The sequence below is a fragment of the Lagenorhynchus albirostris genome, chromosome 13 (genome assembly GCF_949774975.1).
Source record: "Lagenorhynchus albirostris chromosome 13, mLagAlb1.1, whole genome shotgun sequence".
Lineage (NCBI taxonomy): Eukaryota > Metazoa > Chordata > Mammalia > Artiodactyla > Delphinidae > Lagenorhynchus > Lagenorhynchus albirostris.
Window position 1 is genome coordinate 82,245,009 of NC_083107.1, and position 13,330 is coordinate 82,258,338.

Here is a 13,330-nt window from a genome sequence, read left to right on the forward strand (position 1 = left end):
ATGGATGGCAAGAAAAACACGGCCCTGGCTGCCCACTGGGAGGCTGTGCTAACAGCTGATGATCCTTAGAGCACGGCTGCCTGGAAAGCACCCAATGGTGCGACCAACCCAACACTGTGAATCAAATAATAAAGGCACGGAGTGCCCTTGGGGTGCAAAGGCAAAGCTGCCCACGAGACTCCTCCAGGACACAGCACACTTCTACCCAAGACACGATCCAGCCCCAAATACCAGCTCAAATTAATCACATCCACCAGCCACTCCCTGAGGGCCGATCCTTGGAGGCTGTGTGCTCCCCGAGATAGGGAGCGGCTAAAACTTGTGCCTTCTAAGGGAACATTCTCCTTCATAGAGAAACAGAGGACTCTTTTTTTCTTCTTCTTTTTTTCTTTTGCGGTAGGCAGGCCTCTCACCGTTGTGGCCTCTCCCGCTGCGGAGCACAGGCTCCGGATGCGCAGGCCCAGCGGCCATGGCTCACGGGCCCAGCTGCTCCGCGGCATGTGGGATCTTCCCGGACCGGGGCATGAACCCGTGTCCCCTGCGTCGGCAGGCGGACCCTCAACCACTGCGGCACCAGGGAAGCCCCAAGAGGAGGACTCTTAATGCAACAGCGCAGGAAGGCAGGAGCACAACAATCAGTAAGATTCACCCCCAATCCCCACCTCTACCACGGAAAAGGAATGTCACCACGCGGCTCCTAAAGGTTCCCACCCACTTAGCATTCCCTGCGGCGCCTTCCCTGGTTTGGCTCCGAACTACATCGCCATCTAACACCAGGATTTACTTATGCATCCAGCTTCCTCCTCGAGTAAACCTAAACCGCACAGGGTGGCTGCGTCCTCGGTCCCACCTGACAGAGAACAGTGCCCAGCAAGACAGCTGCTGTTCGCTCAATGAGTAACTGCATGTCTGAAGTGATGACACACAATGAATAATTTGCTAATTTGGGAATGGACAGGTGAAGGTGGGTGGGATAGCCCCAGGAAAGGGCATTTATAGACAAGAGGGACCAACCCGAGCCCCTGTAGGTCAGTTTGTGGCAGATGCTCTGGGGCATCATCTTTCAAGTGAACCTGCTTCCCACATACTTGGGCCAGGACAGGCATGAGGAAAGTCCCCTCCCCAGAACTGCTAAAAGCAAATGAACTCCTGTTCAGTATTTATGAAAACTTCCTGGCTTTTTCTTCCTGAATTGAAATGCAAATTTTATCAAGGAACTGACATGAGAACGGTTTTATTTAAATCATTGACACTTGTGCAGTACTCAATATCAGGACTTTGAAATGCTTTAGACAAAAAGTTTCCCTTTAAACAGATTAAAAAACCGAATCTTAGTTGGCAGAAGCTAGTGCTTGTATCACACAGCTAATGGGAGGTAGAATCCTAAAATCTGCTTCCAAGTGCCACCTGTACCTGACAACGCCAAAGTGTTTATTTTTGTGTTGCACAAGTGTAAGAACCATATAATCTAGATTAACTTTATAACAATAATTTAAAAGGTAGAAAAGGGTCCCATATTACAGAAATTTTTAAATTGACTATTTTACCATTTATATTAATACAATAAATGAAGAAAACTGACAGTAGAACAGGCCAGTGGTCAGCCAACACACAACACAATGTGTTAACAAACGTGGCCAAATGATCGGTGTGTGTCATGCATTACCTTCCACGTAACATCTTTTTTGGAGGGGGAGGGAACATAAAGGCAGATTGATTCAAACTAGCCCTATTAAATATATCTATTAAGTTCATACTTTCTTCTGAAATTAATATTTGAGTGGAACATGTATTAATTATTCACAGAACACTAGCTTTCTACTGAAGTTTAAGAATCCAGTAGATGGATGTTCACATTTAGGCAAATCCTAGGAGCAATTGCACTGAACAATATTCACTCTATCAATTATGAACTGCAAAATAATACTGGGTAACCATTTCTAAGTATGAACTACAGGGCTTCCCTGGTGGCGCAGTGGTTGAGAGACTGCCTGCCGATGCAGGGGACACAGGTTCGTGCCCCGGTCCGGGAGGATCTCACATGCCGCGGAGCGGCTGGGCCCATGAGCCATGGCCGCTGAGCCTGCGCGTCCGGAGCCTGTGCTCCGCAACGGGGGAGGCCACAGCAGTGAGAGGCCCGCGTACCGCAAAGAAAGAAAGGAAAAGAGAAAAAAAAAAAAAAGTATGAACTACAGATATGATATAAAAAAAATATAGCAGAACAACTTTCTAACTTAAAAGTAAAGTACAAATGGTTAAGTCAACAGTACCTACTTACACACAAATTAAACAAAATCAGAATAAACACTCAACTTTTAGGAGAAGCAATTTCAGTCCTGGTTTTACCACTTAATAGGAGAAAGATCTTATGTGGGTCCTTTCATTCAAGGATAATTTGAAAACCAATTTACAAAGTTAATATCTTGGATCCCAGCTAGGAAAACTCTTCAAGGATCTTTCATACTAACTTGAAGTTGGGGGACATACAATTTGAGAAATTAAATGATACCGCCCCTCAGGCACACCCAGGTTGCCCACAGTGAGTCCGGATCACACTCCAGTTCCTAATGACCTAAGAGTCTCCTTTCTCCACATCTCTTATCCCGCGACACTCAACGTGGGCTACAGAACACAGAACCAGCCTGTGTTCTCTGTGGCACCACCTGGCTGATACTGATACCTAAGTGTGCACAGGATTGAGTTCAAGAGCTCTTCAATTCATCAAAGGAAAGAAAGAATAAAAACGACACCCTTAGTTTACACAGGCTTAACCTACTTTGATCACCTAGTAAATCTTGAATTCTGTTAGTGGTAAACAGAAAACTTTTGTATTTGGTGTAGAAACCAACAAATGTAGGTTAAATCAAGCCTTCACCCTGACAGTACAAACTATGTTTATTTGTGTGTAAAGTGCCAGTTTTATATACAAATCATAAGTAAACTTTAAAATCTGCTTTAAAATCTGAAGCAGTGAGTCTCTTGTCTTCCTACTGCCTCGTGGTTGTAACTGTCTAATCCTGCCGGATCAAACTCACTTGACTCCCCACACTTTGAGGCCAAGGAAGGTGCTGTTAAGAGCCAGGGTGAAGTCGTGTACAGCCAGCCTGCTTGCAAACGCCAAACATGGACAAGATCTTTCGTAAGAATCCGAGTAGCTTCTGTCTACGCTTTCAATCTAGGTGACCCCACTAGCATTAACAGGATTGATTTTGAGGTAGCTACACAGTTTTAAACATGCCATTAATGAACTTTATGGGCGATTTATGGTGTAGCTGGTTAATACAGTTCAAGTAGCTGATTTTCTTCTCTTTTGATGAGAAGGAAAAGAAGAAAAATCAGCAAACTAAGAGCACATCTTCAGTTCACTTAGAAGTCAGCATCCAAGGTAAAGGAATTCTCTGTCGGACTGGACATCACTCCCATCCTCTGATACTCGCCTACTCTCTTCTCAAAGAAGTTAGTCTTCCCTTCCAGTGAAATATTCTCCATAAAGTCAAATGGATTTTCTACTCTGAAAACCTGAAAAGGTTCACAGCAAAACATAAATACGGAACACCAGTTTCAGAAAGAACCAGAGGGCTACCCACAATACTTTACCTTGCTAAAACCCAGCTCCAGCATGAGTCTGTCTGCCACGAATTCGATGTACTGCTTCATCAAAGTGCAATTCATTCCAATGAGCTTCACTGGCAGGGCCTCCGTGAGGAACTCCTAGGGACCAGAACACAGCTTCTCAATTAAACAGAAGCATCAAGAGGTCTTCTAGCAAGCACGAGGCCTCCACGCGCCACCCACCTGTTCTATCCTAACTGCATTGACGATGATATCTTTGACTCTCTGCTCCGAAGGTTTGTGTAGCAGGTGTTTGAACATCAGGCAGGCAAAGTCACAGTGTAAACCCTAGAAGAAAAGGCTTAAGGTCACTATCAAACCAGCAGACTTCTAGCATTAACGTGGAATAGGAAACTGCTTTATGCTGGTCTGTATTCTCCTTATACATCTTGCGTGGCCAGACTAAGAGCATTTTAACTGTGCAAGGGAAGATGACTCAGCTGCTGTGTCACCTAGGCAGGCTCGGTCCCACCCAGGGGCCTTAGGGCTGCCCCCTAGAGGACAGCAGGCCAGGTCTGGTCCTCGCTGCTCTGTGTGGTGGCAAAGGACTGGGCAGAACTTGCACTCAGAGCATTCTTTCTACAGCCCTGAGCTCTACTGTCGCCACTATTCCCAGCAGGAAAGGCAAAACTCTGACTAGGCTAGTTAGTTTTTAGATTTAAAACCTAATGTCTGGGAAATCGGGAATGCAATTTCGAGTGAATCAAGTCTGCAAGTCTTAGTGCATTAAATCCCAGGGCTGGGCTTCCCTGGTGGCGCAGTGGTTAAGAATCCACCTGCCAACACAGGGGACACAGGCTCGAGCCCTGGTCTGGGAAGATTCCACACGCCGCAGAGCAGCTAAGCCCGTGTGCCACAACTACTGAGCCTGCGCTCTAGAGCCCGGGAGCCACACTAAAGCGCGCGTGCCTAGAGCCCGTGCTCCGCAACAAGAGAAGCCACCACAGTGAGAAGCCCGCGCACTGCAACAAAGAGTAGCCCCCGCTCGCTGCAACTAGAGAAAGCCTGCATGCAGCAATGAAGACCAAATGCAGCCAAAAATAAATTAATTAAATTAAAAAAAAAATCCCACTGCTGGTGGGACTTAACACTGGAACATCTGGGCACCTTCACTTTTCCTTCTGCACTTTAATCCAAGTGCATTCAAAGACATATACTGGATCAGAATAGATTCACTGAGACGCTCACCAACTAACTTTGAAGTACAATAGGATCACACAGAAGACCAGGTAGAAATAATAAAACTTCCCTTAAAAAAAAATCCCATCACCTATAGAGCAATACCTATGTATATTGAGAATATGAGTAAAATAATTTCAGCAAATTATCTAAAGTATTTCTTTCTCTGCCAAGTATGTATATGGTTGAAGCCACTTGTTCAATGTGCATTTAAGGCAATCTGACATCTGGGGTTCCCTCCAGTGAACACAGGGTTGTAGGTGTTTGGGGTGCAGGTCAGCCTGTCATCTGAACTAGACTCACCTCGTCTCTGCTAATAAGTTCATTGGAAAATGTGAGGCCAGGCATCAGTCCTCGTTTTTTGAGCCAGAATATCGATGCAAAAGAACCAGAAAAGAAGATTCCTTCCACTGCAGCAAAGGCTACGACACGTTCTCCTAGAGTTAACGCCAAAATATTTCTAGTGAGTATCTGTGTTCATAGGAACAAACCAGTAACATCACTTAGAAAACGAAGCTCAGGGGTAAGTAGGGCCAAGGTATCCTTACCATACGTAGCCTCTTTGTCCCCAATCCAGCACAAGGCCCAATCTGCCTTCTTCTTTACACAAGGCATTGTCTCAATGGCGTTGAAGAGAAATTCCCTGTAGGCACACAGAGCATCAGCAATTCCAGCAGAGACCTCCTATCCTAAGCTTCTGGGTAAGAGCATTGGGACCAAGGCCAATTTGGGATTCAAACTGAAATGTTTTCTTTTTACTTGTTTGCTTTTTCCTCCAGTGTTTTCAAAAATCTCAACATTCATTTGGTTTATGTTAATACAAATTTAGGCATCCATTTGTTCACACTGAGCCCCAAGATCTACTAACGTGAAAACTCAGTCTATTACACCAAGAGCATTTATTGGCTTAATTATTTCAAGTCCAGGTCATGACAAGGTTCAAAGGCCCTACCTTTAACTTTGAAGAACTATAAAATCTTAACTGCTAGGACTGTTTAAGCTATGCTGACCATTATCTCCCTAAATAGATGCCCACACTCATATCATTGTGCTAATTATTTGGGCCACAAATGCCACAAGTATATAATAAAGCAATTAAAGCCAATAAACTAAACAACCTGAGATTGCTTCCAGCTATAGTTCTATGCTACAATGTTGATCCCAGGTCAGAAAAGCAAATCGATTGGCCCTACACTTATCTGGTCTTATTACTCTCTTCCTCCCCATTCCCACCTTGGGAGTCTACAGATTCCCCAGTCCAGCCTTGTCCTTCCCAGATGACCTTGTTTTCTGAAGCCAAGGTCATCAGGCCATTGGGTTCCTTTCATTCTCTTTCCATGTCAACCTGGGTCTCGCCTCTCCCTGGCTTTCAAAACTCAACCACCAGGCCGTCCTGATCCTACCTGTTCCGGTAATGTATCCCAATCATGCCCCTACCTTTACTTTCTTTGTTCATTTCTGTCTACAAACATGTTCAAATCTTTTTACCCCCAATGAATCTCCTCAATCCTGCTAGGCTTGCAAGTCACTACTCATTTTCCCTCTTCACTTTCTTCCAAGTCATCTACAAGAGGCTACTCTTCAGCTTCACCACTTCTGTTCTACACAGGCTCTTGTCCTGAAGCTGACCTTAGTATCTAGACTACTCAAACGCCCATTTCTAACTCTCCCATCCTTTCCAGTCAATCTTGAAAATGTGAAATAGGCCCGAGGCTACCTATATTTCTCCTCTATTATCCTCCAATATAAACTATAATTTCAGGCAAACAGCTGTGTGCCTAAATTAATCTCATGGTTCACAGCTGCCTCTGCACTATCATGTAATTCCTCTACTTATACTCCTAGGTCTTATTTTCTATACTATGTTACAGCCCCTTACGAGGCAAGTTTTATGTTTTACTTTGCATCCTCCACCCTTTCCACCCTGCCCCAGGCTCAAGTTGTAGGTTGACAGATTTGCCAGACGTGAAAACTATCAGACCTAGGTTTTAGGGCATCAGACACAGCCTCTAGGGATGTTTTTTAGAAGGCATTAGGTTGGACGTTCAGCACTATATTTCCACCTCTAGAAAATGGAGTAACCTCATAACTTTGTTTTTAAGTGACTGGCTAGTAAAGTGAATTTAGGCCTCTTCTTCAGAGGAGACAGGACCATGGGTGCTAGGAATTTCTTTGACTTGGTCATTTTAGAGTCATTCTTCTATCCCTGTACGATCTCAAAAAGTAACAATTGGTAATCCTAAATATGTTGGCATATCACCACCCAAATACTCACCTTTCTTTGGAATCTTTAATGTAAGTGTCAATGAGGAGACTATACATTTCAGAATGTATGTTTTCCATGGCAATTTGGAAGCCATAGAAACAACGGGCTTCCGTAATCTGAACTTCTTGGCTAAACCGCTCCACCTAGTGGTAAAACACAAAGGTCAGTTTAAGGAAAATCTACCAGCAGCAACTCAAGTCAATGAACACTGGTTGCGTCACACTTCCTCTTTTGTATCATCATAAGGTAGAAATAGCAATTCATTCTTTTTAATTCATCGCAAGGAGGATGCACTCAACAAGACATATATGCAACCAAATTATTAAAACAGCAAAGCCACAAAAAGGAGAGCAAATAGATAGCTACCAGGGCTGTAGATCTATTACTACCACTGAACATCGTCTTTGAGCTTCTCTACAGTTGGGGGAAAAAATACCGTAAGGACGAAATAACTGCAAAGTATATTATAGAACAGGAAATGCCATGGAATATAAATACTAGCTTACAGATATATACACATTCAGTGTGGAAAAATTTAAAAGACGAAAAAAGAAAATTATTAGTTCTCTTAAGTCTTGAAATGCATAAAAGTAGACTTTATTTTTGGAAACTCACCAAGTTTTCATTTACTATGCCATCACTTGCTGCAAAGAAAGCCAGAACATGCGAAATGAAATATCTCTCCTCAGGCTTCAGGGCTTCCCAGTGCTGAATGTCCTTGGAAAGGTCCACCTGGAGTACAGAAGTTCACAAGGGGTTCAAACGTGCAGGACCTCACACATATGCGTAATTCTTCAACTTTAAGTGTACTAGTATCGCTTGATTAATATACCCCTCACGCACTTTGCCAGGGAGAACATCTAATATCCTCCCTCTGTGGGCAAGCATTCCCAAGAGGAACACGAGGAAAGCAAAGCACATTTCACACAAGTTATAACCGGCACTGCAGGGGTCTTCCTCTAGAGTTAGGGGCAATGCTTCCAATTGCCTTTTAAGTCTCCTAGTTCCTGAATCCGATTACCTCCTCAGCTGTCCAAAAGGAAGCCTCAGCTTTCTTATACATCTGCCAGATATCATGGTATTCGATAGGAAAGATGACAAAGCGGCGGGGGTTTTCTTTCAGAAGTGGTTCCTCCTCCACACTGGGGGCAGATAGCTTAGGGTTCTGCTGGGGGAGAAAGGATGGAAAATGTTAAGTATAGGGCTAACCACGAAACTGTCTTTTTTTTTTAAGCAAAGTATGTCCAATTATCGGGAATTTCATGCGGTTTAATGTATGTCGCTTGTCACACATGGGTTCTGTACATAACAGAGCAGGACTATAGTAGAGACATAATGGGAAAATGTCCAGATGTGTAAAGTAGTAAATGATCGGGAAGAGACTTTGGCGGGAAAGGAGCGCGGGCCCGGGAGGGGGTAGGGTTTGCGAGGAGACAATGAGGCTTTGGCGCCAAGAGCAGGCTCCTCCTGCACCGCCTGCCTGCAGCGCCCCCTCGCCGGGCGCCCCCAGCCCGCCTACTCACTGGCTCGGCGGGCTCCTGGAAGATCCTCCTCGCGGTCTTGCTGGCCAGCACGCGGGTCCCGCTGAGGGACGGGGGCTGCAGGGAGACGCGTGGTGAGAGGCCTGCCCGCGTCCTTCAGGACCCCGCCGCCCTGTCCCGCCCCTCGCCCCTGCGCGCTCACAGTGTTCTCCTTGTCCGCCAGGCTGAGCCCCTTCATGGGCGAGAGCTGGAGGGGATGCTGCTGCTGCGGGTCAGCGATGGTGGCGAGAGGGACACGGACGGAGAGCATGGCTGCTTACGACTCGTCAAGATGGGGCTGCGCGCAGGTACTGGAAGCCCCTTCACCGCGGCGCCGGAAATTTAAAGCATCCCTCACAGGAGAGCGCCGTGGGCGTGGCCGTTTCCCATTGGATGGATGCCGGCCGCTGGCCACGCCTCCCGCAGCAGATTCCGGAGCCGCGCGCGGACGCCGGTTGCCCTGCTCTCCTGGGAGTCTCGGGACCTACCCCTCCCAGACCTCTGTGGGCCGCAGGCTGGGCTGGGGGCGTCACCGCCCATATCCCTGTGAGCCCCATAGGACAAAGTCTGCAGGCCCTGCGCGCTCCGGTGGCCCTGGCGCGCGCGGCCACTCGCTCGTACCGGAAAGGTTTGGGATTGAATGAAGCAACGCGATTGGAGCCCGCCCGCCGGAGAGCGGGAGAGGATTCCCCACCCCGCCGAGCCCCACCTCTCTGAAAACGTCTCTTGAACCCGTTTCGCGGTTCCGGGTAAATGGTTTTGCAAATGAGATTGGTGCAAATGCCAGTACAAAGCCCCTGGCTGCGAGGGAACGTGGCTGCGGCGACTTAGATACGTGTAGCTGGGCGGGGGTGCAAGCAGGGTCCCTGAGGTCGGGCAAATGTGTGGGGTGGTCGGTGGTGAACGTACCGTCCAAACGGTTAGGGGCGCGGACTGCTGAGTCACTAGGACACGTCATCTGACAAAGATTTGGTGCCCTCGTCGGTAAATTGGGCCTCGTAGCCATACCTGACCTGTGGGATTACTAATAAAATGAAAGGATTAAATGAGATAATTCACGTAAAATGCGAACTTTTCAAACTTTCAAGTTAATAACAGAGAGAGGGCCTTTGGTGCAGTTTCCCCCTGAAATCGTGTCTGCTGTCGGACTCCTGTCCTCTATGTCGACATTGTTTTAAAAATTGCAAACTGGGCAAATGTCGACATTGTTTTAAAAATTGCAAACTGAGCAAAAATTCCTGAGAAAAAGTTCAGAGAATGATTGAAGAACTAGGAATTCATTTACTGCTTATTGGGCATCAGAGAGCCTAAAGGGGGGGGGGTTGAAAACCTCCATTCGGATGAGGGTGGAGACATGAACTTAGTAACAGTTCTCATTTTACTTCGTACGCGGTCTTTCAGATTTGCCAGAGACTTCTGCTTTGCATCTGGCAAAACGCCAAAAATGATTGAAGAGAAAGAAGTGTTAAGATCCAGGAAAAAAAAAGATTAACCAGGAAAAGCTCCAACAGCTGTACACAGTCAGGGCTGTCTCTGAGTGAGACTGGACTTTTTACAATGTCTTTTCTATATAATACTTTAAAGAGGTGGGGGGTAGAGAAGATACCCTCCCCACAGAGGTCTATTTCTCTTAAAGTACTGTGTTTAAAGTATCCTCTAGCCTCAGAAGAAAGATCAATGACCATCACATCTCTTAGACAAAGCAACAACTAAAACTTTAGTCTGTCATTTGTTTTAAAGCAACTAGCAGACATTGTCAATTTCCCCGTCAGCATGCACCTCCAGAAAATGGATACTTTTATTGAAGACGTGATAATGGCTTTATCAGCCATAAAACTAACAAAACTATCAGTGATTCCTTGGTATCCGCTAATACCTAATAAACATCCAGTTTCGGGTAATCAATATCCGACGTACTCCTTTTGGTTGCTGTCCCAGGCACCGTGTACTTTTCAGCTCCTGCTATACTCTTTATGTACAGGAACTGTAAAGTATAACTCTGTGAGCTAGCCAGAAGCTATTACTTCATTTTCGGTTGAACTGCCACGAGGCGGGGGGGGGGGAAGCCACCATCCTCCCCCTCACCGCCTCCCACCTCTGAGTCATTCGGGCATGTCCCGTCCTCCCCCTACATCGGGTTTTTACTTCACAAAGGAGGAAGCAGGGGCAGAAGTCTACGTGGTTCTGCCGAGCGGTCACGCCGGGAGGAGACAGCCAGGTCGGGGTTCTGGTCTGCAGTTCCCCCTCTCTTTGCCTGGGTACCTGAGACGCAAAGGGCCCGGGCGGACCAGGCGGACCAGTCCGGGGGAGGGAGGACCCTCCCCGCAGCGGCCTAGCGCCAAGCCCTGGGATCCGCCTGCGATCTTCTCCTTTTCCCTTCGGCGCGCGTTTTGACAGCTACTCCGCTACTGGTCCGCGAGACAGAGACTCCGCCCCCAACTTCAGAGAGGCTGCGCTCTGCCAAGGCTGTGGGATCCTACGCCGAGCCACCGCAAGCTCCGCCCCCGCAAGCTCCGCCCCCGCTTCCGCAGCCCGCGCTCCGGCCGCCACGCCCCCAGCAGTCGCACTTTTACCGTCTCGCTTGGGTGTGTGCGGTGGCCTCTACGGGGCCCCTCACCCCACACCAGGCGGCGTCACTGAGGCCCGGGGAGCCCAAGTGATTTTTCCCAAAGCCACTCATCCCTCTATATACCTGACATTGTGCTGGGGACTGTCACAATAATACTAATGATAACTCCACAGCCACTGGGCAACTGGACCACTGGACCAGGTTCTCTCCCAACGTTTTATTAAGAATATTTTCAACATACAGAAAAATGGAAAGAAGTCTACAGTGTTCACCCACCACCTAGGATTCAACGGTTGTTTCCCTTCCGCCATATTTGCTTTATCTCTCTTTACGGGTGTGTGAGGCTTTTGTTTTTTCTGGATCTTTTTTTTTTAAATAAATTTATTTGATTTATTTATTTTTTATTTTTGGTTGCGTTGGGTGTTCGTTGCTGCATGCGGGCTTCTCATTGCCGTGGCTTCTCTTGTTGCAGAGCACGGGCTCTAGATCGCGGGCTCAGTAGTTCTGACGCACGGGCTCAGTTGCTCCGTGGCATGTGGGATCTTCCCGGATCAGGGCTCCGGGCTCATGTCGCCTGCATTGGCAGGCGAATTCTTAACCACTGCACCACCAGGGAAGCCCTTTTCTGGATCATTTGAACCTGGGTTGTAGATATGACACTTCACCCCGAGATATTGCAGTGTATTGCACAAGTAGCTCCTAAAAATAAGGACATTCTCTAACATAACCACAGTACCATATTCAGACCTAAGAAAACTAACATTATTTCTCTAATATCACTTAATATCTCGTCCATAATCAAATCTCCCCTGTCATTTCAAATATGGCTTTTAATTTGGTTTGTTCATTTTTGATGCAGGATCCTATTAAACGCATGCATTACATTTGGTTATTGTGCCTTTTTAGTCTCTTATTTTTTTAATACAGTTCCTGAATTTGTCACAGTTTTATTTGCCTTGGGGCATTCTTTTTTTTGGCTGCGTTGGGTCTTCGTTGCTGTGCAGGCTTTCTCTAGTTGCGGCGAGCGGGGGCTACTCTTCATTGTGGTGCGCCAGCTTCTCATCGCGGTGGCTTCTCTTGCTGCGGAGCACAGGATCTAGGCTCTTGGGCTTCAGTAGTTGTAGCTCACAGGCTCAGTAGTTGTGACTTGCGAGCTCTAGAGCACAGCCTCAGTAGTTGTGGTGCGGGGGCTTAGTTGCTCTGCGGCATGTGGGATCTTCCCGGACCAGGGATCAAACCCATGTCCCCTACATTGGCAGACGGATTCTTAACCACTGCGCCACCAGGGAAGTCCTTTTTTAGTCTCTTTTAATTCAAACAACTACTCCATTTTTTCCCCCATGAGGTTGACTTTTCAAAGTTCAGGCCAGTTTTCTTGTAGAATGTCCCACATTCTACATTTGCCTAATGTGTCTTCACAGTGTCACTTAATTTGTTCTGTTAATCCCTGTTTTTACTGTAAACTGAAAGTTAGATCTAAAGGCTTTATTCGATTTAGCTTATCTTTTTTTTGTACATAAGCTAAAAACTACCATTTGAACCATTTTCAAGCATGCAGTTTAGTCGTATTAAGCACATATACAGCCTTATGCAACCATCACCACCATCCATCTCCAGAACTTTTATCATCCCATTAAACACTAGTTCCCCATTCCTCCCTCCCATCAACTTCTTGTAAAAACCATTCTACTTTCTGTCTATGTGAATCTGAGTACCTCGTACAAGTGCGATCTTACATTATTTGTCCTTTTGTGTCTGACTTTTTTCACATAGCATAATGTCTTCAGCATTCATCCATGTTGTAGCTTGTGTCAGAATTTCATTCCTTTTTAAGGCTGGATAATATTCCACTGTGTGGATATCCCACAGTTTGTTTATAAGATTTCCTTTCTGCAATCCGTCAGCCCCTTCCCTCCATGGAGTTCTTTTGTGTCCCAACTACTAGGAAGCAAGGTCAACCCTCCTCTGAACTGAGCTACTCCCTGTGTGACTCCAGAGCACCTCCTTCTTCTTTCTGAACTTGACATTCCACTTTCAGACCTTCAGGATGCTCAGAGTTCTCCGTTAAGGAAAAAGGGTGCAGGTTCTAGACCCAGGCTGCCTGCATGTGCATCCCAGCTTACCCACTGGCTAATTTCCCCAGTTGTAAAACAGGTATAATAACAGCGTCTAGAACCTACTTCA

General features: G+C 46.5%; 1 protein-coding gene across 4 annotated transcripts in view; it reads right to left on the reverse strand.

The window, feature by feature from the left end:
* The window catches only part of RRM2 (ribonucleotide reductase regulatory subunit M2), a 92,148-nt gene extending 83,268 nt beyond the window's left edge, over positions 1-8,880 (reverse strand). For 2 of the 4 annotated variants that reach the window (XM_060168792.1, XM_060168793.1), the window contains exons 1-9: positions 8,741-8,880; positions 8,581-8,655; positions 8,079-8,225; positions 7,673-7,789; positions 7,067-7,200; positions 5,340-5,434; positions 5,095-5,228; positions 3,796-3,900; positions 3,598-3,711 (exon numbers count right to left, since the gene is read on the reverse strand). In XM_060168792.1, the coding sequence (XP_060024775.1) occupies positions 3,598-3,711; positions 3,796-3,900; positions 5,095-5,228; positions 5,340-5,434; positions 7,067-7,200; positions 7,673-7,789; positions 8,079-8,225; positions 8,581-8,655; positions 8,741-8,848 (1,029 nt within the window). In that variant the 5' untranslated portion in view covers positions 8,849-8,880. Of the gene's footprint in view, positions 1-1,266; positions 3,520-3,597; positions 3,712-3,795; positions 3,901-5,094; positions 5,229-5,339; positions 5,435-7,066; positions 7,201-7,672; positions 7,790-8,078; positions 8,226-8,580; positions 8,656-8,740 lie in introns of those variants that run through there. The other 2 variants (XM_060168791.1, XM_060168790.1) reach the window with 2 other exon arrangements.
* Between the last annotated feature and the right edge of the window lie 4,450 nt (positions 8,881-13,330).